The sequence below is a fragment of the Apostichopus japonicus genome, chromosome 23 (genome assembly GCF_037975245.1).
Source record: "Apostichopus japonicus isolate 1M-3 chromosome 23, ASM3797524v1, whole genome shotgun sequence".
Classification (NCBI taxonomy): domain Eukaryota; kingdom Metazoa; phylum Echinodermata; class Holothuroidea; order Aspidochirotida; family Stichopodidae; genus Apostichopus; species Apostichopus japonicus.
This window is the reverse complement of record NC_092583.1, coordinates 234,302-259,408: the sequence shown is the minus strand read 5'-3', so window position 1 is coordinate 259,408 and position 25,107 is coordinate 234,302. Positions and strand designations below refer to the sequence as shown.

Below are 25,107 nucleotides of genomic sequence, written 5' to 3'. Positions count from 1 at the left end.
GCAGCTTGAAATTACAGCATAAAAGGTTGATAACAGCCAAACAAGATCATTGCCATTCTCTAAAGCTTCTATTATGGCACAAACACTTACATTAACAGAATCAGAGTAAACTCTCTGACCAGTGAAGGCTGGAGGCTTTCTCTTGTCAGCCATGACTGATAGTCTTCTCATGGAAGCCCGAAGAGTTCTGGGACGGCTTGACATATGACTGGAAGTCAAAAGGTGTTTAGCTCAAATAGACATCTGCACTCATATAAATACTCTTGCATCATAAAATCATAGCATGCAAATGTGAAAACTAAATGAATAGAAAACCAAACCAGGACGAAGGAGATGGGTCATATCAATAAATTATTTGTACTTCAATGACTAAATCCTTGAAGCAGTTGAAGCATCCGCCCACAACCTCTAGATTCCCAGTTCAAAACCTCACTAGGAACCAGAATGAATCCCAAACCAACTTAAAATTCAGGCTGCACAGTGTTCTTTTTCAAAGTCTCCCTTGGACTTCATCAATCCTGTAGAACACATGACTGATTGACTGAAGACATGTGTTCTATAGATGAGGTAAACAATCAATCAGTCTACTTACCTCATCTATAGAACACATGACTGATTGACTGAAGACATGTGTTCTATAGATGAGGTAAACAACCAATCAGTCTACTTACCTCATCTGTAGAACACATGACTGATTGACTGAAGACATGTGTTCTATAGATGAGGTAAACAATCAATCAGTCTACTTACCTCATCTGTAGAACACATGACTGATTGACTGAAGACACGTGTTCTATAGATGAGGTAAACAATCAATCAGTCTGCTTACCTCATCTGTAGAACACATGACTGATTGACTGAAGACACGTGTTCTATAGATGAGGTAAACAATCAATCAGTCTGCTTACCTCATCTACAGAACACATGACTGATTGACTGAAGACACGTGTTCTATAGATGAGGTAAACAATCAATCAGTCTGCTTACCTCATCTACAGAACACATGACTGATTGACTGAAGACACGTGTTCTATAGATGAGTAAACAATCAATCAGTCTGCTTACCTCATCTATAGAACACATGACTGATTGACTGAAGACACGTGTTCTATAGATGAGGTAAACAATCTATAGAACACATGACTGATTGACTGAAGACACGTGTTCTATAGATGAGGTAAACAATCAATCAGTCTGCTTACCTCATCTATAGAACACATGACTGATTGACTGAAGACACGTGTTCTATAGATGAGGTTAACAATCAATCAGTCTACTTACCTCATCTATAGAACACATGACTGATTGACTGAAGACACGTGTTCTATAGATGAGGTAAACAATCAATCAGTCTACTTACCTCATCTATAGAACACATGACTGATTGACTGAAGACACGTGTTCTATAGATGAGGTAAACAATCAATCAGTCTACTTACCTCATCTATAGAACACATGACTGATTGACTGCAGACACGTGTTCTATAGATGAGGTAAACAATCAATCAGTCTACTTACCTCATCTGTAGAACACATGACTGATTGACTGCAGACACGTGTTCTATAGATGAGTAAACAATCAATCAGTCTACTTACCTCATCTGTAGAACACATGACTGATTGACTGAAGACACGTGTTCTATAGATGAGTAAACAATCAATCAGTCTACTTACCTCATCTGTAGAACACATGACTGATTGACTGAAGACACGTGTTCTATAGATGAGTAAACAATCAATCAGTCCACTTACCTCATCTGTAGAACACATGACTGATTGACTGAAGACACGTGTTCTATAGATGAGTAAACAATCAATCAGTCCACTTACCTCATCTGTAGAACACATGACTGATTGACTGAAGACACGTGTTCTATAGATGAGTAAACAATCAATCAGTCCACTTACCTCATCTGTAGAACACATGACTGATTGACTGAAGACACGTGTTCTATAGATGAGTAAACAATCAATCAGTCCACTTACCTCATCTGTAGAACACATGACTGATTGACTGAAGACACGTGTTCTATAGATGAGATAAACAATCAATCAGTCCACTTACCTCATCTGTAGAACACATGACTGATTGACTGAAGACACGTGTTCTATAGATGAGATAAACAATCAATCAGTCCACTTACCTCATCTGTAGAACACATGACTGATTGACTGAAGACACGTGTTCTATAGATGAGATAAACAATCAATCAGTCCACTTACCTCATCTGTAGAACACATGACTGATTGACTGAAGACACGTGTTCTATAGATGAGGTAAACAATCAATCAGTCTACTTACCTCATCTGTAGAACACATGACTGATTGACTGAAGACACGTGTTCTATAGATGAGGTAAACAATCAATCAGTCTACTTACCTCATCTGTAGAACACATGACTGATTGACTGAAGACACGTGTTCTATAGATGAGGTAAACAATCAATCAGTCTACTTACCTCATCTGTAGAACACATGACTGATTGACTGAAGACACGTGTTCTAAAGATGAGTAAACAATCAATCAGTCTACTTACCTCATCTGTAGAACACATGACTGATTGACTGAAGACACGTGTTCTATAGATGAGTAAACAATCAATCAGTCTACTTACCTCATCTGTAGAACACATGACTGATTGACTGAAGACACGTGTTCTAAAGATGAGTAAACAATCAATCAGTCTACTTACCTCATCTGTAGAACACATGACTGATTGACTGAAGACATGTGTTCTATAGATGAGGTAAACAATCAATCAGTCTACTTACCTCATCTGTAGAACACATGACTGATTGACTGAAGACATGTGTTCTATAGATGAGGTAAACAATCAATCAGTCTACTTACCTCATCTGTAGAACACATGACTGATTGACTGAAGACATGTGTTCTATAGATGAGGTAAACAATCAATCAGTCTACTTACCTCATCTACAGAACACATGACTGATTGACTGAAGACATGTGTTCTATAGATGAGGTAAACAATCAATCAGTCTAATTGCTTATCAATAGAACACATGACTTCTGTTCATCAGTGCATACCCATGATTGGTGAGCATGTTTGTGGATTATTGCACATTTTTCTATATCTTAAATCTTCATTGCACTATATCTGTGAAACACCCCCCCCCCACCCCACCCTCCTTATACTGAATTCTGCTACAATAAATGACAAGACTGTTGCTATGCCACCTTCTCGTTTGAATTTCACATTCCTGCCACAAGAGCCAATTTAAGCAAATTATTTTTCTTTTGGAATGATCATTTATTGGTAGAACTGCATTCAAACTGGATTTAAATACATATTAAACAATAAGGTAGGTCCCTGTTAGAGGGCAAATACATGACTATATGGGTTCGAAGAGGAATAGTTGAGGTTCAGAGGGTTAGATATTAGGCACCCATCATGATATAACATGCACTGACCCAGCCCATCCCTCACCCCAATCTTCTCCATCTTCCAAACATGATAAACATTGACAAATAGTCAACAGTTGACTTTGTTTACATTTGCTCACCTTTTCCCAATCTGAAAGAGAATGGGATCAAGCGTTTCCCTGTCAGAACTTTGAATCAGATCTTCATCCTGGAGGTTATCTAGAACTGATTCAATCAAATCTGTGAGAGAAGTTTCTTCTCTGTTGAGTAGCACTAGACCTGATATAAAAGAAACATATATCAGTGCAGAGCAACTGAGTGTATCCGGTCTTCAGTCAACTGTTTATAGAAGACCATTCATTTAATGTATCAGCCATTAAACATATATCAGTCCTGAACAACTGAGTGTATCTGGCCTTCAGTCAACTGTTTATGGAAGACCAATCATTTAATGTATCAGCCATTAAACATATATCAGTCCTGAACAACTGAGTGTATCCGGTCTTCAGTCAACTGTTTATAGAAGACCATTCATTTAATGTATCAGCCATTAAACATATATCAGTCCTGAACAACTTGAGTGTATCTGGCCTTCAGTCAACTGTTTATGGAAGACCAATCATTTAATGTATCAGCCATTAAACATATATCAGTCCTGAACAACTGAGTGTATCCGGTCTTCAGTCAACTGTTTATAGAAGACCAATCATTTAATGTATCAGCCATTAAACATATATCAGTCCTGAACAACTGAATGTATCCGGTCTTCAGTCAACTGTTTATAGAAGACCATTCATTTAATGTATCAGCCATTAAACATATATCAGTCCTGAACAACTTGAGTGTATCTGGCCTTCAGTCAACTGTTTATGGAAGACCAATCATTTAATGTATCAGCCATTAAACATATATCAGTCCTGAACAACTGAGTGTATCCGGTCTTCAGTCAACTGTTTATAGAAGACCATTCATTTAATGTATCAGCCATTAAACATATATCAGTCCTGAACAACTGAATGTATCTGGCCATCAGTCAACTGTTTATAGAAGACCAATCATTTAATGTATCAGCCATTAAACATATATCGTTCCTGATCAACTGAATGTTGTAGGTATTCAGTCAACTGTTTATAGAAGACCAATCATTTAATGTATCAGCCATTAAACATATATCGTTCCTGATCAACTGAATGTTGTAGGTATTCAGTCAACTGTTTATAGAAGACCAATCATTTAATGTATCAGCCATTAAACATATATCAGTCCTGAACAACTGAGTGTATCTGGCCTTCAGTCAACTGTTTATAGAAGACCAATCATTTAATGTATCAGCCATTAAACATATATCAGTCCTGAACAACTGAGTGTATCCGGTCTTCAGTCAACTGTTTATAGAAGACCAATCGTTTAATGTATCAGCCATTAAACATATATCAGTCCTGAACAACTGAGTGTATCCGGTCTTCAGTCAACTGTTTATAGAAGACCAATCGTTTAATGTATCAGCCATTAAACATATATCAGTCCTGAACAACTGAGTGTATCTGGTCTTCAGTCAACTGTATATAGAAGACCAATCATTTAATGTATCAGCCATTAAACATATATCAGTCCTGAACAACTGAGTGTATCCGGTCTTCAGTCAACTGTTTATAGAAGACCATTCATTTAATGTATCAGCCATATATCAGTCCTGAACAACTGAGTGTATCCGGTCTTCATTCAACTGTTTATAGAAGACCATTCATTTAATGTATCAGCCATTAAACATATATCAGTCCTGAACAACTGAGTGTATCCGGTCTTCATTCAACTGTTTATAGAAGACCATTCATTTAATGTATCAGCCATTAAACATATATCAGTCCTGAACAACTGAGTGTATCCGGTCTTCAGTCAACTGTTTATAGAAGACCAATCATTTAATGTATCAGCCATTTAACGTATATCAGTCCTGAACAACTGAATGTATCTGGCCTTCAGTCAACTGTTTATAGAAGACCAATCATTTAATGTATCAGCCATTAAACATATATCAGTCCTGAACAACTGAGTGTATCCGGTCTTCAGTCAACTGTTTATAGAAGACCAATCATTTAATGTATCAGCCATTAAACATTTATCGTTCCTGATCAACTGAATGTTGTAGGTATTTAGTCAACTGTTTATGAAAGACCTTTCATTAAATGCAATTAAACCATTAAATGATAAGAATGTGATTGTTAAAACAGACCCTAATATTAATTGTATCAGCTCTCTTTAAACTAGGTGTTTGTGTTTGCAGCACCAGACCGACTATTAAATGCATCAGCCCTTAAACCTCCCAATATGTCTGCAGCACCAGATGGACTATTAAATCATTCAGCCCTTAAACCCCCCAGTATGTCTGCAGCACCAGATGGACTATTAAATCCATCAGCCCTTAAACCTCCCAATATGTCTGCAGCACCAGATGGACTATTAAATCCATCAGCCCTTAAACCCCCCAGTAGGTCTGCAGCACCAGATGGACTATTAAATGCATCAGCCCTTAAACCCCCCAGTATGTCTGCAGCACCAGATGAACTATTAAATCCATCAGCCCTTAAACCCCCCAGTATGTCTGCAGCACCAGATGGACTATTAAATGCATCAGCCCTTAAACCTCCCAATACGTTTGCAGCACCAGATGGACTATTAAATGCATCAGCCCTTAAACCCCCCAGTATGTCTGCAGCACCAGATGAACTATTAAATCCATCCACCCTTAAACCTCCCAATATGTCTGCAGCACCAGACCAAAGATATACATTTGACATGTGTGTATGACTTGAAGTAAACTGCCTGTTGCAGATGACAGTTGATATGATTTCATCACTAGATTACCATTTTCCAGAAATCTCCTTAACTCTGGTAAACTGTGGAATGTCAAGTGTGCTACGTGGGGTTTGCCCCATTTCTCTGCTCCTTGCTCCCAGTCTTCTTCAAATTTGATCCAGCGTGACTTTTCTTTCCAGTGTCTGTCACTGTAAAAGTCTTGTGGGTCACTAGGTTGCCACTCGTTAAGCTGGACAAACAGCTGCAGAAGAAAAGAACCAGTTCATAAAAGTAAAAGAAAGTGGTATTAGATCATATCAATTTTTTGCTTCGTTTGAATTGAAATGCAGCATGACAGGATGAATTATGGTAGTACTTCTTTTTCAAATTAACACCACAAATAATGTTATGTGGTAGTTACATGTATCAGGGATCCCAATAATGAGATTTGGGAGACAGAGGGAGCAGGAGTCTGACCAATGACATCGAAATTGCACCACACCAGATCATTATTGTCCCCCTCATCCTGGTCAGGGCCCTATGGAAATATTTTGCACTCTTTGATAAAAATTTGACTAGGAAGTGTTTGCACCTGTATGGTGAAAGGAAACAGAATCCGGATAAAGTCAAGTTGTTGGCCTATGTTATTACACATGTATGACAGACTATACAACATGAATGTGTTAAAAAGAATAATGGGCATTATATCCTAATTAAAAAAAATAAGAAAAATCAAAACAAAACAAAAACCAGTTGAACAGACAAAAACCTAACTCACCAATCAATCCCTACATGCTGCAAGTAAGTAAATATTAAGTGTAAAGGTATTACTTTTCAAGCAGTAATATAAATACTTTATTTCATTGTTCGTTTGAACAGATGCATTGACACAAAATGCACAAAATGCACATGCAAGTTTTTTTTTTTAAACTGAAATGACTATAAAACTACATCAATCATGTTGGGATACATCATAGCTGGTCAAAAATAGAACTGCAATAGGAAACATCTAAAGTAGAGAATCATATTCTTGCTAAGGAAGTCGACATCATACTACTTGAGTCCTTGGGAAATGGATAGCTAATATTAAGTTTCCCCACAGTTCCAGTAATGCCCAGACATCCACTGATAGCCTTAGGTTCTCAACGCAGTCTCCAAACACATTGCTCTTGATTTCCCAGTTGTTACTAACATACAAATCAATGACCTCAGGGAAACCTTAGGATATATGTGACGTCAACAAGAAGCAAAATCTACCACTCTGTTAAAAGCCATGACAAGATCATCTCTGAGGGGTGATTGAATTTCAAACACTTGTCGTAAATCTTTCAGAGGCTCCAAGTACTGGGACCTGCTCACTCTTTCATCCATCTTTTATTCTTATACATGATCTTAAATGGCTGATGAAAAGAAGATTTATAGAAGCTAAGTGGCTGTGAAGATGGAACTGTATGGTTGTCTTTGTCATCTTAGACTCATCACTATCATTTTGTCCCTTCAAAATGGAGATAATTTGGTTCATGATTTTAAGCAGAAATACTTCTACGATGTAACTAAAAATTACACTCTTTAGTTGATGATGTCTCACACTGAAAATGTAACCAAGAAAGAAAGAGAAAGAGAACTTGGCACAGCTCCAATCTTAAAGGGATAGTCAACAAACAAAACTTAAGTATATGAAAATGATACTTGTATAAACAGAAGGTACATTTGACAATAACACTTGTATAAACACAAGGTACATTTGAAGAACCCATTTGTCATAACTTAGTAAATTGTCTAACAAATGACCAATGACCTGTGCCGCCACATCAAGATTTACTGAAGATATGATGAATGGCCCTGTGCCCCAAGATTAAGATTTACTGAAGCTATGATGAATGACCTGTGCCCCAAGATTAAGATTTACTGAAGCTATGATGAATGACCTGTGCCTCAAGATTAAGATTTACTGAAGCTATGATGAATGACCTGTGCCCCAAGATTAAGATTTACTGAAGCTATGATGAATGACCTGTGCCCCAAGATTAAGATTTACTGAAGATATGATGAATGACCTGTGCCCCACATCAAGATCAACTGAAGCTACGATGAATGACCTGTGCCTCAAGATTAAGATTTACTGAAGCTATGATGAATGACCTGTGCCCCAAGATTAAGATTTACTGAAGCTATGATGAATGACCTGTGCCCCAAGATTAAGATTTACTGAAGATATGATGAATGACCTGTGCCCCACATCAAGATCAACTGAAGCTATGATGAATGACCTGTGCCCCAAGATTAAGATTTACTGAAGCTATGATGAATGACCTGTGCCCCAAGATTAAGATTTACTGAAGCTATGATGAATGACCTGTGCCCCAAGATTAAGATTTACTGAAGCTATGATGAATGACCTGTGCCCAAAGATTAAGATCTACTGAAGCTATGATGAATGACCTGTGCCCCAAGATTAAGACTTACTGAAGCTATGATGAATGACCTGTGCCCCAAGATTAAGATTTACTGAAGCTATGATGAATGACCTGTGCCCAAAGATTAAGATTTACTGAAGCTATGATGAATGAACTGTGCCCCAAGATTAAGATCTACTGAAGCTATGATGAATGACCTGTGCCCCAAGATTAAGATCTACTGAAGCTATGACGAATGACCTGTGCCACCACATCAAGATCAACTGAAGCTATGATGAATGACCTGTGCCCCAAGATTAAGATTTACTGAAGCTATGATGAATGACCTGTGCCCCAAGATTAAGATTTACTGAAGCTATGATGAATGACCTGTGCCCCAAGATTAAGATTTACTGAAGCTATGATGAATGACCTGTGCCCCAAGATTAAGATCTACTGAAGCTATGATGAATGACCTGTGCCCCAAGATTAAGATTTACTGAAGCTATGATGAATGACCTGTGCCCCAAGATTAAGATCTACTGAAGCTATGATGAATGACCTGTGCCCCAAGATTAAGATTTACTGAAGCCATGATGAATGACCTGTTCCCCAAGATTAAGATTTACTGAAGCTATGATGAATGACCTGTTCCCCAAGATTAAGATTTACTGAAGCTATGATGAATGACCTGTTCCTCCACATCAAGATCAACTGAAGCTATGATGAATGACCTGTTCCCCAAGATTAAGATTTACTGAAGCTATGATGAATGACCTGTGCCCCAAGATTAAGATTTACTGAAGCTATGATGAATGACCTGTTCCCCAAGATTAAGATTTACTGAAGCTATGATGAATGACCTGTTCCTCCACATCAAGATCAACTGATGCTATGATGAATGACCTGTTCCCCAAGATTAAGATTTACTGAAGCTATGATGAATGACCTGTGCCCCAAGATTAAGATTTACTGAAGCTATGATGAATGACCTGTGGCCCAAGATTAAGATCTACTGAAGCTATGATGAATGACCTGTTCCTCGCCATCAAGATCTATATTGATGATATGACCAATGAACACCTAAGATATGATGTACTTGTGTCCTACTTAAATTTTTATTTCATGACACATAACAAAACAATAGGTACAGGCATACTGTAGCACCTTGCCTGGATTTTTTTATTTTAATTTCATTATATGTTATTGAATGTTTATCTACATGTGAACATCTGCTTGAATGTTCAAATGCTATTTGTAATTCACGGAGGATTGTGAACCCAATGATACCGTGAATGCTCCTTTAAACAAACATGAACCTTATGAAACCGTGAATGCTCCTTTAAACAAACATGAACCTTATGAAACCGTGAATGCTCCTTTAAATGACGTTAGGATATGTTTTTGTATGGCATTGTCAGTGGTGAGTATGCCCCTGGCATGATAATCACAGCTTACCCTAAATATCCACTCAGCCATAATTAGGTGTTTTCATGGTTCTAACCTGCAGGCGTTTCATGCTGCTGTATAGAGCACATACTTTCAATAACCAATGTATTAAGTGCTGACTCATGATATACAATTATCCAGTCAGCTTTCTACTTTAGCATGATCAGAGTTATTAATGAATACTTTTGAAAATGAACTTGATAGATATCATTTATGACTTCTTATAGCTTGAAGATAAAAGTGACAAAAGTGATATTCATGGTTTTTGCATTGAAGCAATAAAGTGCTTCCTCTTCCAAAAATTCATCCAGTTATGAACAAATATATGTTGCACTGATTCAAGGTTAAAACACCAATAAATTTATTTTGAGTCGCAATTCACTGTGGAAATCATTTGTATCCAAGCTTCAAGAATTGTTTTCTTTCAATAGTTCTTTCACCTATGCAACTTGCTTGTTAATGATAACCAGGAAACTCAACATTTAGCCAAGCTGAATTTTTAGACCATTATTATGTTTTAAAGAGTTTTAGACATCTTGGCAACTATTGATATCAAATGACACCTGACCACCAATTTTAAAGGATAATTTTGCTTACCATGCAAGTTGGTGTATCGACTATAAATGAACTTAACCAATATGCACTTTTTGAGTTACCATGTTTACAAAGATTCCATACTGACAACACCTCTGTTGATCTCAAATGACCTTTGGCATCCACAGAAACAAGTTGTTTCTTGTACATGCATCTGTACACCAACTATGAAGTTCATCATAATTCTTTTGGTTTGGAATCAGACATATGCAGGCCTTTTCACAATTTTTAGGGCAAGGCCACTTTGGCCTTGAATGGGGCAAAATTTTAAAGGGCACCAAGGCTATGAGGTAAGGCACCAAAGCCAACTTAACGAAGGGCAACAAGGCCATAAAGAATAAACACCATGAAAAAATTTCTGTTAAGGTCCTGGCGGCTGTTATAATGAAGCAGAACAGTAGAAGGTGGTCTCTCTCACTTTGCTTTCCTTTTTGTCAATAGAATTATTTAACCCCTAGATAACCTAGTGAATGGTATACTCAATAGATGGCCCAGTGCCTTAGCTTTGCTGTTTGACAGTGGCGGCCCGGCCCACCACTTCTTTCGCCCACCCTGCCGTTTCAACCAATTTGTACCCCACACCCCCTCCCCTTCGTCCGCCCTTGTACTTCCCTACTCGCAAAGTCCATTCTGTAGTACTAGCTCCATGCTTTGACCTTGCAGCGATTCCAACAACCAACTTCAAAAATCCCTGTACCCACAGTGTGCATATATCTCTCGCTAAATTCCACTGTACTATTGCATGTACGTAGGCCTGTTTGAACTGCATTTTCAACTACACAGTTGCAAATCCTCAAAACCTGATTCAACATTTATCCTGGGCTAAGTTCTTTGCAAACAATCATCTCTACGAAAATTACAGAAGGCCTATGTGAATAGCTTTTTACGCAATGTGGATTTAAAAAAAATCAAACTTCAATGTCTACTTTTGACGATTCACAGTAGTTTACACACGAATGTTGCACCAACAAAATTTACTGAAGCATGTGGTCAATTGGACCGTGAAAAAATTTGCAACAGAAACTACTGTGGTACAAATGCATCTTTCACATTAGCAACTATCAATGCAGAGAGAAGAGACATCCTGTGAGATGTAATATCCTTTTCAGGACCAGAGATGTTAGCTTCCCACAAAATTCATAGATTGTCTCAACTCATAACATTTTCTGATCAAAACAACGATTCAAATATTACGTGAGAGTCTCAGAAACAATTCAAGTGCATCTTCGTACCAGGAGTGATTGTTGTCAAAAGTTACGTAGGACGTTATGCGGCAAGGCCTAACATTATGATATTTGAGTGCACACATATGATAGCCTATACAACAAACTTTGTTATCTCTACACAGGGAAAAGTAACTTTGCAAGTACAGTAATTGTCAGTTGTTAAACAACTTTGTGTTCATTGAGCACTACAGATGCAAGAATGTTCCAGACAATGGATAGGGACTTTTAGCCAATCAAATCACGGGAATTTTGGAGAGCATCATTGTCTATTTTTAGCATGAAAATCTCGGTAATGGAGTGTTGTAAACCCTGTACCTTGCGGTTGATTGCTGTGATATATTTATTTTCAAACTAATTCAATCATCTGTAGGATAGGGAGAAATTTTGGTTCTTGTTAGAAGAAGTTGTGGGTTTTTGAAAGAAATCAAGAAATATGTTCATTCAAAAATGTGTTTTGTTGTTTTCCGTTGACCTAGTTGTCAGGGTGTTCTTGGGGTTTGTTTCTCAAAAGGGCATGGCGGCCATCAGAGCAAAAAGGGCAAGGCATTTTTGGCCGTGAAAATGTCAGATTTCCTATAGGCACCAAGGCCAGTTGGAAGGGCACCGTCGCCCATGGCCACCGTGAAATTTGAGGCCTGCATATGTTGTGTATACATACTTCACAGAGTGTTTACATGTTATTGTTTATGCTTGCACTGATATTACATTTGTGTGTACAAGCTGGTAACATTATGACCATGTTTGCAACCTTCTTATTACCATACAAGAATGCTGACACTGATAACCTTCACTACATAAATTACCAAACCTTTTTTTTTATCGGCCAGCGTGTACCTTTTTCTCTACAAAAAAGGTGAACACATAATCACTCATTATCCCAACGATATGCACCAAGCATATCCAGCTGGATAAAACCCAACTTTCAAACATTTCACTTGTATTTGCTCATGCAACTTCTGAACAGCCGCAAACTTTGAGGGTGACATGCTAGCCAGACATAGACTAATCACATCTACTCAATTTTATACAAATACTAGCTCATTAACAGCCTGATATCCTCTTTAATTAGTAGTGCAGAACCACAGCAATGACCTCACCTCATGAGGGTCTAATGGTGCTTCAAACAGAACCCTCCGTCGGTCATCTGTTGGCATGGGACTAGCTTCCATAGAAACAGCAGACCTTCTTCCTTTTTGGCCATCTGCAAGAGACACCAAAGAATGTTTCTATCATCCCGCCCTCTCCAAATGCTATAGCAATTCAAAATGACACACATACATGGCTACACATAAACATAGATACATACAGAGTAAGTGCAGTGAGATGGCATTCTGCAATAGAAGTTCAAAATGACACACATACAAACATAAATAAACCATTTAGATGAAGATTACACACAGCTACCGATCTACTTGAAGAAATTCCCAACTATCACTGGCATCATGTTGTATATCAGCTTATTTGTAAGAATGCGGACATTTTATACCAAATCAATTTGTGATTGGTAGAAACATATTAAAATGTAAGACATAAATTGCAACTTGCAAGGTTCACAAGTAAAACAAAAATGTTTCTACATTATATTGAAACTATGAAGAACACATTTCCCCTGTAAAATATACACAGTGTATAAACACACAGTCAAAAGATGTTATTGGCTATTGTCAGACATGATTGTGTTGAGCGCCTAAACATCCCAACAAGTTACTCAAAAATACCAAAACAAAGTATAAGCTTAAACTAGATTAGTGTCTGGAAGGTTAAAGTGATTGGTTGAGCGCCTAAATATCCCAACAAATTACTAAAAAAGACAAAAACAAAGTATAAGCTAGACCTTAAACTAGATTAGTGTCTGGAAGGTTAAAGTGATTGATTGAGCACCTAAACATCCCAACAAGTTACTCAAAAATACCAAAACAAAGTATAAGCTAGACCTTAAACTAGATTAGTGTATGGAAGGTTAAAGTGATTGGTTGAGCAACTAAACATCTCAACAAGTTACTCAAAAATACCAAAACAAAGTATAAGCTAGACCTTAAACTAGATTAGTGTCTGGAAGGTTAAAGTGATTGGTTGAGCACCTAAACATCCCAACAAGTTACTCAAAAATACCAAAACAAAGTATAAGCTAGACCTTAAACTAGATTAGTGTCTGGAAGGTTAAAGTGATTGGTTGAGCAACTAAACATCTCAACAAGTTACTCAAAAATACCAAAACAAAGTATAAGCTAGACCTTAAACTAGATTAGTGTATGGAAGGTTAAAGTGATTGGTTGAGCAACTAAACATTCCAACAAGTTACTCAAAAATACCAAAACAAAGTATAAGCTAGACCTTAAACTAGATTAGTGTATGGAAGGTTAAAGTGATTGGTTGAGCAACTAAACATTCCAACAAGTTACTCAAAAATACCAAAACAAAGTATAAGCTAGACCTTAAACTAGATTAGTGTATGGAAGGTTAAAGTGATTGGTTGAGCAACTAAACATTCCAACAAGTTACTCAAAAATACCAAAACAAAGTATAAGCTAGACCTTAAACTAGACTAGTGTCTGGAAGGTTAAAGTGATTGGTTGAGCAACTAAACATCTCAACAAGTTACTCAAAAATACCAAAACAAAGTATAAGCTAGACCTTAAACTAGATTAGTGTATGGAAGGTTAAAGTGATTGATTGAGCACCTAAACATCCCAACAAGTTACTCAAAAATACCAAAACAAAGTATAAGCTAGACCTTAAACTAGATTAGTGTCTGGAAGGTTAAAGTGATTGGTTGAGCAACTAAACATCTCAACAAGTTACTCAAAAATACCAAAACAAAGTATAAGCTAGACCTTAAACTAGATTAGTGTCTGGAAGGTTAAAGTGATTGATTGAGCACCTAAACATTCCCACAAGTTACTCAAACACATCAAATATAAGACAGAGTTTGTTGCAGCATCTGCTTTGGCTATAATACTCCAAGAAAGTGTGACCAGCCATACTTTGACTAGACCTTTATTAAAACCTCCTTAGCTGAGTGATTTGCACAGGTTGTCATTGAAGAACTGATAATCACAGATCACCTGTTGCAGATGCTGTTTCTCGCATCAAACCTTGGTCATGAGTAACCTGAATGTTTTAATATTAATGCAAGTTGTACAAAAATAAAAACTGTCTGACCTGTGCCATTGGTTTTGAATTCTGGTGTAGATCCATTAGGAAAACTCTCTGCCATTTCACCCTTCATTGATTCACTGTGGGAATCACGCCCCTCCTCTGGGACACTGCCCAATTGCATGTGGACATGCCTTTTTGAACTAGATGGCAAATCCTTTTTCCTGAGGCTGAATAGATAGACATGGAAATATATAGGCATAGCTATTGCATAACGTGTGATGGACAAGGTTACAACAATTAGATCTTGGTGTTAGAATAAAAATAGCAGCTGATGCATTCAAATAAAGAAATATGGATAAGGCCAAAATTGGCATGATATTAACTGCATGAATTTGTTGCATGATTGGAAGATGTGTTACTTGCAAGTCAACATGTTGATGAATGAACCTTAATGAACCTTACAGCATACTTTCATGTTATTACATATCCTCACTGCTACTCAACCTACCAGTCATACTAAGGAGCACCTGATATTTATCTGCAGGTGTACCTATAAACTATGGAACAGCTTGCTGATGATTATCTGCAGGTGTGCCAACGTACTACAGAGCAGCAGATAATTATACCTGCATGTGTGCCTGCATAATTATCTGCAGGTATGACAACATACTGGAGAGCACCTGATAATTACCTGCAGGCATACTTAATATGCTATGGAACACATGATAATAACCTGCATGTGTAACTAAAGATTGCCTGCATATTACATAATCACATGGTAGACCCTCGTCCTTCCTCAAGGAAAGAAGAAAATATGTTTTATAGATTGGCTCTCTCATAGCTCATATAGTTATCAATTGATGCATCTGTCTATAACATATCCATAAATAACAGATCTTGAGTATTTCATGCAATTAGCTTTTCATAGCTCAACAAATATTTCCAGCACAACTTGAAGCAAAGTAAAGGTTTACCCTTCTTGCAACCAGAAAACCACTGGTTAGATGTTAGGTAGATCTTACGTAGATGTTAGGTAGATCTTATGTAGATGTTAGGTAGATCTTACGTAGATGTTAGGTAGATCTTACGTAGATGTTAGGTATATCTTACGTAGATGTTAGGTAGATGATAGCTAGATGTTAGGTAGATAGTGGAGTGTTAGTTCAGTGGTACATGCTGGTGCCTTCCAATCATAAAGTCAATCGTAATCATGGAGATATTTTTAGCAACAGTTAAAAGGATTTTCTGATGGCTGAAGTTGATTGCTTGGCTTTTAAATTTGCTTATAGTTTTCATAATCTGTAGGCAAAAGTCAAATCCTCATTACCTTCTGATACAAAATATTCAAATATTGTAATATTTTGTAACATTTTCTTTCTGGCAACAGCAGAATAGATGATATCATCAGGGCTCGTTAGAGCTTGTTAGCTGAAATGTCTTTGTTTTTCTTTAAAATAATTCAATCACTACATAGAGAGGAAAGAACAATCTACCCAAGAAAATTATACAGTTTGATGAAATTCTAAATGCAGAGATTATCATCAGCTAAGGAACATCTAAATGTATCAGGTTTCAAGGATAAATCAATAAGACTAAAATATCATTTGAAGAGCATTCTCCCATATGACATCAGAGATCTCCCAACAGTGATCTAACTTCCTGGAATATTTGAAGGTTTATAGCAAGTCAGATAGGTCACATTCTGTCAACCATATCACAAGTTACAAGGCAGATATTGAGATCAGGCTTTAAACTTACAGTGTGGAATAGTTTCTCTTCCATCAACATTATTAGCCACCAGATAATCCTTCTTTTTTTTTTTTAAAGTTCACTTTTTTCATCCAAATTCAAAATGTACAAATAAAACAAGTGCACTTTGTGCACTTATTGACAAGGACTAAACAAAATGTAGTAAAGTTGGTGTAATAATCCAAACAGTGAATGCATATCAAAAGAAATAGATAAAAAAGACTTTAGAAAAGATTAACAAAACATTAAGAGACATTTGTCTTGAGATTATTATGAAGTTTGTCTTTTTCAAAATAACAAAAGACATACCGGACGTCCAACGTTTACTCAACTGATTTTTTTAAGACAACTGAAGTCTACTTCTACTCTGGTTTTAATTTCTTTTACAATATTAAAGAGAAGAGCAGTCCCAGTTTGGACTTGGTCTTCAAAAATATGAAGGCACCTTGACTTCCAAATAACAAATTTCGTAATAGAAAAGATAAACCAAATTCTGTTGAAAACTATCTGTGGAAAGTCAAAACAAGGGAACCCAAACTAAAACATTTTCATGTTAAATGAGCTGTTACCACCAGCTAATCTGTGGAAGATTTTTTCTACCCAAATCAAGACTGTCTTGGCTTTCGGGCATTCCCAGAAAATGTGAGAAGTAGTCTCAATATCGTTACACTGCTCGCAAGGACAAATACTGTCACCCATTCCCCAGTCCTTTATCCTTTACCGGTGTACAAAATGTGATGTGCTAAACGCCATTGAAAATTCATTAATTTGTTGCCTAGAATGTTACTAAAGGCTGCAGCTTCCAGATGGTCTCCCAAGGGAACGTTGGGTAATCTCTAACAGCAATTAAATTAGCAACACTAGGTTGAAGAGGTTTAGTAATAAGTTTGATACTCTTACTGGACTGAAAACAAAGGCTGTCCATGGAATGTAACCTCTTAATGATACCACTTGCGTAAAGTAACGAGGGTGGACAAATGGCTGAATTTGGCTGCGTATTGGACCAAAAATGAGGTAAGACTCTACGGAGTGGCATGGCCAGAAAAAAAAAACGAGCTGTAATAAAATGCATAGACGGGTCTTGCATGCAAGTCAGTAAGGTAAGTAACAGTCTAATTAACAATGCATCCATCTTATTTCTAAAACTATCTAAACCTAAGCCGCCGCCGTGTAGTCTGTCCAATGTAATGACTTTCCTAGACACAAGGTCGGGTTTGCTTTCACCCCAAATAAAGGAGAAAACCAGATAATCCTTTTAACAATGGTTTAATTAATGCATTGACCTCTTTGACAAATGTGACATCTGACCCCACATAAATGAGAAACTTCTACCTTATGAAGGAAATCTGTGCAATTACACACATAAGCTATGCCATGATATACTTGATGCTGCATTCATCATTGTGTTGTAACTGAATTAAGCCATACAGTACATATTTCAATATTATACCCTGATAGCTTTCATTCTATGAAATATATGAATCAATCATTTGGTCACTCCTAATTAGCTAGCTAGGTCATTCAAGAACAAATATTTACCATTTGTCAACTTTAAAATGAATGATTTTTACAACTTAATTTATTTAAACATCAAGGGGTTCACTTACTGTAGTTCTCCTACCCCCCCTCCCCCCCCCCCTCACTTGGCTCTATTATCTTGCTGTTAGTCTTCCACCTTCTTACAAACAATATCTTCATTTAATACAGGAAGTGCTACAATTTAATTGACCACATAGGCTTTCAAAAGTTGGATAGGATTTTGTCTGCAGGTGAACAAGATAGAAATCTATGTGCTAAAAATTTTATAACATAATTAAGAAACTGTATAGCCTTGCTAATGAAAACTGCATTACTGCACATTAAACTTGAAAAATGAACAAACATACACACAAGTGTGACCATGAAACAATACCAACTATGTGTCCATAAAATTGAAACCTGTTAATATACATTTCCAATTTTGTATATTCCCTTATCATCCTTGCTAGGCTAAAGTTTGTTCCCTAACTGGTTTTCAAAGCTACTGCTCTTTACACAAATTACTTTTAAAAGATGTGGATAATGATGTAGCGCGTCCTTGTGAATTTACGACAAATGTACCCAAGCTCTTTAAATCTCTTTTTCCGCTTCAGTGTATTTTCAATTTAACACCAAGTGACATTAATTTCACTCAGGCTTCCGACTGTTTACTTTTGCTCACTCTGTGGCTTAACGAACAGTGAAATGAGAAGTTTAAGCAGGTGTATGGGTGGATTGGTAAAAGTAAACAATATTGATGAAAACAAAATAAAAGAACTTTCCATCCTTTCATTAAAATATTAAATCTCATCTTGCTATCATCTTCAAATGTAGTCTTAAGGATTACAGGGTGGTGCAAAAGCCGGAAGTTGTCGATTTGAAGTCTTTTGAGTTATCTCCTTAAATATGGACACGTACATTCAAATAACAACCTGATTATTTGTTGGAATCATGTTGGGGGGGATATAGGACCATGGCAAAGCAAGAACACATTTCTTCTTCAACTTGTCCTCAAAACACTTAGCATTCATATCTTTCAAATAGTAAGAAGAGTACATATGTTGCCTTACACATCGAAAACAATCAACAAAAAAATACAAGAAGGTTATAACATACATTTATATTTGATGTGTGTAGTTCTCACTATTGTTGAATCAACTAAGATTGTCAGCAAATTTCACTCACTTCAATCTTTGATGTTAACAGGTTTTTATTTATCAACTAACAGTTTAAAATAAATCATGATGCAGTAAATATTCTGGTCATTCATTTTGCTCTGCTGTAAATGTCAAAAGTCTTAACTGAAGGTAACACTTTGTGAATTTGCAAACAATGCTGTCCACAAAATGTTGATAACCTATCTCTTACAATGATTTTAATGAATACAAGTTTAGCCTGCACATTTGTTTCTTTAAACGTGGCACTCTTTATCTGCAAAGACTGGTAATACATAATGGCATTGATAAATTATGTTGATATTTAGAATAAAGCAATGAATTGCATTTACATTTGAGACAAGTCATTTAGGATCTAATAACTGGTGTGTGGAGACATCAATCAGTTTATTTTCCTCCCAAGCATATATTACAAGTGACTTTGATAACTACATCCAACCAGCATCCTAGGAATTTAGCAAGTTGTCACCTAATATTGACCAGTCAATAACTGGTTTTTAGTACATGCTGTTGCAGCTATATGGTTGCTATGGCAACTTCACCATCACTCCTCTTGGCAAGGGTTTTAAGGGCCAAGTGTTGAAGAGTAGAATAGTTATAGAGAATGCAAAATTCTAGAGCAACTTAATGATTTTTAATGGTTTTATTTAAAGAAGAGTAAATTAAGTGTAAACAAAAAATCCTCAGGCAGAGAGTAAAATAATGACATGAGGTCAAAAGCCATCTGAGACACAGTTTCTAATACAAAAACAAAAATTAATCAATGTTTATAAAATAAATATTCAACAATGAACAAGAATACATTATAATCAAGAACAATCATAATGGATGAGACCTGCTGCTTGAATGTACTGTGTGATCAACTCATATATGTATGTTGTCATGGATGAATGTACTGTGTGATCAACTCATATATGTATGTTGTCATGGATGAATGTACTGTGTGATCAACTCATATATGTCTATGTGATCAACTCATATATGTATGTTGTCATGGATGAATGTACTGTGTGATCAACTCATATATGTATGATGTCATGGATGAATGTACTGTGTGATCAACTCATATATGTATGATGTCATGGATGAATGTACTGTGTGATCAACTCATATATGCATGTTGTCATGGATGAATGTACTGTGTGATCAACTCATATATGTATGTTGTCATGGATGAATGTACTGTGTGATCAACTCATATATGTCTATGTGATCAACTCATATATGTATGTTGTCATGGATGAATGTACTATGTGATCAACTCATATATGTATGATGTCATGGATGAATGTACTGTGTGATCAACTCATATATGTATGATGTCATGGATGAATGTACTGTGTGATCAACTCATATATGTATGTTGTCATGGATGAATGTACTGTGTGATCAACTCATATATGTCTATGTGATCAACTCATATATGTATGTTGTCATGGATGAATGTACTGTGTGATCAACTCATATATGTATGATGTCATGGATGAATGTACTGTGTGATCAACTCATATATGTATGTTGTCATGGATGAATGTCTATGTGATCAACTCATATATGTATGTTGTCATGGATGAATGTACTGTGTGATCAACTCATATATGTATGTTGTCATGGATGAATGTACTGTGTGATCAACTCATATATATACATAGTATGCTGTCATGGATGAATGTCTATGTGATCAACTCATATATGTATGTTGTCATGGATGAATGTACTGTGTGATCAACTCATATATACATAGTATGCTGTCATGGATGAATGTCTATGTGATCAACTCATATATGTATGTTGTCATGGATGAATGTACTGTGTGATCAACTCATATATGTATGTTGTCATGGATGAATGTACTGTGTGATCAACTCATATATATACATAGTATGCTGTCATGGAAGAATGTACTGTGTGATCAACTCATATATGTATGCATGGATGAATGTACTGTGTGATCAACTCATATATGTTGTCATGGATGAATGTCTATGTGATCAACGAGTATGCTGTAATGGAAGAACTGAGGACTGGCTGAAACCAAACAAAGTTTATAATCACAAGGTCAAGATGAATGTCTATGTGGTCAACTCATATATATACATAGTATGCTGTAATGGAAGAATTGAGGACTGGCTGATATAGAACAATATTTATAATCACAAGGTCAAGATGAATGTACTGTGTGATCAACTCATATATGTATGTTGTCATGGATGAATGTCTATGTGATCAACGAGTATGCTGTAATGGAAGAACTGAGGACTGGCTGAAACCAAACAAAGTTTATAATCACAAGGTCAAGATGAATGTCTATGTGGTCAACTCATATATATACATAGTATGCTGTCATAGAAGAATTGAGGACTGTCTGATATAGAACAATATTTATAATCACAAGGTCAAGATGAATGTACTGTGTGATCAACTCATATATATAGTATGCTGTCATGGAAGAACTGAGGACTGGCTGAAACCAAACAAAGTTTATAATCACAAGATCAAGATGAATGTCTATGTGGTCAACTCATATACTGTATGTATGCTGTCATGGAAGAATTGAGGACTGTCTGATATAGAACAATATTTATAATCACAAGATGAATGTACTGTGTGATCAACTCATAGATACATAGTATGCTGTACTGAAAGAATTCAGGACTGGCTGAAACCAAACAAAGTTTATAATCACAAGGTCAAGATGGATGTCTATGTGGTCAACTCATATATGTATGCTGTCATGGAAGAATTGAGGACTGTCTGATATAGAACAATATTTATAATCACAAGATGAATGTCTATGTGGTCAACTCATAGATAAATAGTATGCTGTTATGGAAGAATTGAGGACTGGCTGAAACAAAACAAAGTTTATAATCATGAGGTCAAGATGAATGTACTGTGTGGTCAATGCATAGATATATAGTATGCTGTCATGGAAGAATTGAGGACTGGCTGATATAGAACAATATTTATAATCAAAAGATGAATGTCTATGTGGTCAACTCATAGATAAATAGTATGCTGTTATGGAAGAATTGAGGACTGGCTGAAACAAAACAAAGTTTATAACCATGATGTGAAGATGAATGTACTGTGTGATAAACTCATATACATAGTATGCTGTCATGGAAGAACTGAGGACTGGCTGAAACCAAACAAAGTTTATAATCATGAGGTCAAGATGAATGTACTGTGTGGTCAATGCATAGATATATAGTATGCTGTCATGGAAGAATTGAGGACTGGCTGAAACCAAACAAAGTTTATAATTATGAGGTCTGTTCATTTCTCTTCACAGCCAGTATTTGTGTCTAGTCTGTTTTCTGAACACTTCTCTTCACAGGCAGTATTTGTGTTTAGTCTGTTTTCTGTTCATTTCTCTTCACAGGCAATATATGTGTTTAGTCTGTTTTCTGTTTATTTCTCTTCACAGGCAGTATATGTGTTTAGTCTGTTTTCTGTTCATTTCTCTTCCCAGGCAGTATACAGTATGTGTTTAATCTGTTTTCTGTTCATTTCTCTTCACAGGCAGTATATGTGTTTAGTCTGTTTTCTGTTCATTTCTCTTCACAGGCAGTATACAGTATGTGTTTAATCTGTTTTCTGTTCATTTCTCTTCACAGGCAGTATATGTGTTTAGTCTGTTTTCTGTTCATTTCTCTTCCCAGGCAGTATACAGTATGTGTTTAATCTGTTTTCTGTTCATTTCTCTTCACAGGCAGTATTTGTGTTTAGTCTGTTTTCTGTTCATTTCTCTTCACAGGCAGTATATGTGTTTGTTCTGTTTTCTGTTCATTTCTCTTCACAGGCAATATACAGTATGTGTTTAGTCTGTTTTCTGTTCATTTCTCTTCACAGGCAGAATATGTGTTTAGTCTGTTTTTTGTTCATTTCTCTTCCCAGGCAGTATATGTGTTTAGTCTGTCTTCTGTTCATTTCTCTTCACAGCCAGTATATGTGTTTAGTCTGTTTTCTGTTCATTTCTCTTCACAGGCAGTATATGTGTTTAGTCTGTTTTCTGTTCATTTCTCTTCACAGGCAGTATATATGTGTTTAGTCCGTTTTCTGTTCATTTCTCTTCACAGGCAGTATATGTGTTTAGTCTGTTTTCTGTTCATTTCTCTTCCCAGGCAGTATACAGTATGTGTTTAGTCTGTTTTCTGTTCATTTCTCTTCACAGCCAGTATATGTGTTTAGTCTGTTTTCTGTTCATTTCTCTTCACAGGCAGTATATGTGTTTAGTCTGTCTTCTGTTCATTTTTCTTCCCAGCCAGTACATATGTGTTTAGTCCGTTTTCTGTTCATTTCTCTTCACAGGCAGTATATGTGTTTAGTCTATTTTCTGTTCATTTCTCTTCACAGGCAGTATATATGTGTTTAGTCCGTTTTCTGTTCATTTCTCTTCACAGGCAGTATATGTGTCTAGTCTGTTTTCTGTTCATTTCTCTTCACAGGCAGTATTTGTGTTTAGTCTGTTTTCTGTTCATTTCTCTTCACAGGCAGTATATGTGTCTAGTCTGTTTTCTGTTCATTTTTCTTCCCAGCCAGTACATATGTGTTTAGTCCGTTTTCTGTTCATTTCTCTTCACAGGCAGTATATGTGTTTGTTCTGTCTTCTGTTCATTTCTCTTCACAGGCAGTATTTGTGTTTAGTCTGTTTTCTGTTCACTTCTCTTCACAGGCAGTATATGTGTTTGTTCTGTTTTCTGTTCATTTCTCTTCACAGGCAGTATACAGTATGTGTTTAGTCTGTTTTCTGTTCATTTCTCTTCACAGGCAGAATATGTGTTTAGTCTGTTTTTTGTTCATTTCTCTTCCCAGGCAGTATATGTGTTTAGTCTGTCTTCTGTTCATTTCTCTTCACAGCCAGTATATGTGTTTAGTCTGTTTTCTGTTCATTTCTCTTCACAGGCAGTATATGTGTTTAGTCTGTTTTCTGTTCATTTCTCTTCACAGGCAGTATATGTGTTTAGTCTGTTTTCTGTTCATTTCTCTTCACAGGCAGAATATGTGTTTAGTTTGTTTTCTGTTCATTTCTCTTCCCAGGCAGTATACAGTATGTGTTTAGTCTGTCTTCTGTTCATTTCTCTTCACAGGCAGTATTTGTGTCTAGTCTGTTTTCTGTTCATTTCTCTTTCAGTACTTTCTGATACAAGGCTTTTGATCTAATAGCTTACTACTGCATCAGGGAAGATGGCTCTGCTGAGGTGTAAAATCACATCTTTCCTGAATTCAATGATTTACATTGCATCTCATCTCAGCTCACCTAGTAAGCCATTCAAGCTTGTTAAAGTTGCAGATGATGAAGTTGTATTCAGGAGGTTTGTTACATTTCCAAAAGCTACAGCTAACATTATACAATGTCACATGTCATTGTACCTAAACCAGTAGCATACTTTCAATGACACTACTTTAATAAACAATGTAAGTACATTCTAAGTAACCCTCCGAAAGCCAAACTGTCCATGTCAAATTTGTATCAATTTTGAAAAGAGTTAAAGCATATGTCAGCAAGTTAGACACAATAAAAGTAATCATCCTCTTGTGAATTTTGTTTTTTCAGTCTGCCAGCATTACTCTCTCTTATAGTTATCATATCTTACAGTTGGTTATACTTCTTACCCTTTCTCAAACACCTATCAACACTGTTTATAGTAATACCTATGCATGCTAACATGCTATTGTTCTTACCCTTTCTCAAACACCAATCAACACTGTTTAT

General features: G+C 36.4%; 1 protein-coding gene and 1 long non-coding RNA gene across 11 annotated transcripts in view; one reads left to right on the top strand and one right to left on the bottom strand.

Annotated features, from left to right (window-relative positions):
• Positions 1–25,107, bottom strand: part of LOC139964611 (band 3 anion transport protein-like) — a 146,277-nt gene that overhangs the window by 27,907 nt on the left and 93,263 nt on the right. For all 10 annotated transcript variants that reach the window (XM_071966352.1, XM_071966354.1, XM_071966353.1 and 7 more), the window contains 5 exons: positions 15,010–15,173; positions 12,945–13,048; positions 6,252–6,444; positions 3,527–3,665; positions 91–208 (listed from right to left, as the gene is read on the bottom strand). In XM_071966352.1, the coding sequence (XP_071822453.1) occupies positions 91–208; positions 3,527–3,665; positions 6,252–6,444; positions 12,945–13,048; positions 15,010–15,173 (718 nt within the window). The remainder of the gene's footprint in view (positions 1–90; positions 209–3,526; positions 3,666–6,251; positions 6,445–12,944; positions 13,049–15,009; positions 15,174–25,107) is intronic.
• Positions 15,180–16,919, top strand: LOC139964614 (uncharacterized). Its single transcript, XR_011792042.1, has 2 exons — positions 15,180–15,979; positions 16,024–16,919. It is a non-coding gene; the product is annotated as an uncharacterized lncRNA (long non-coding RNA).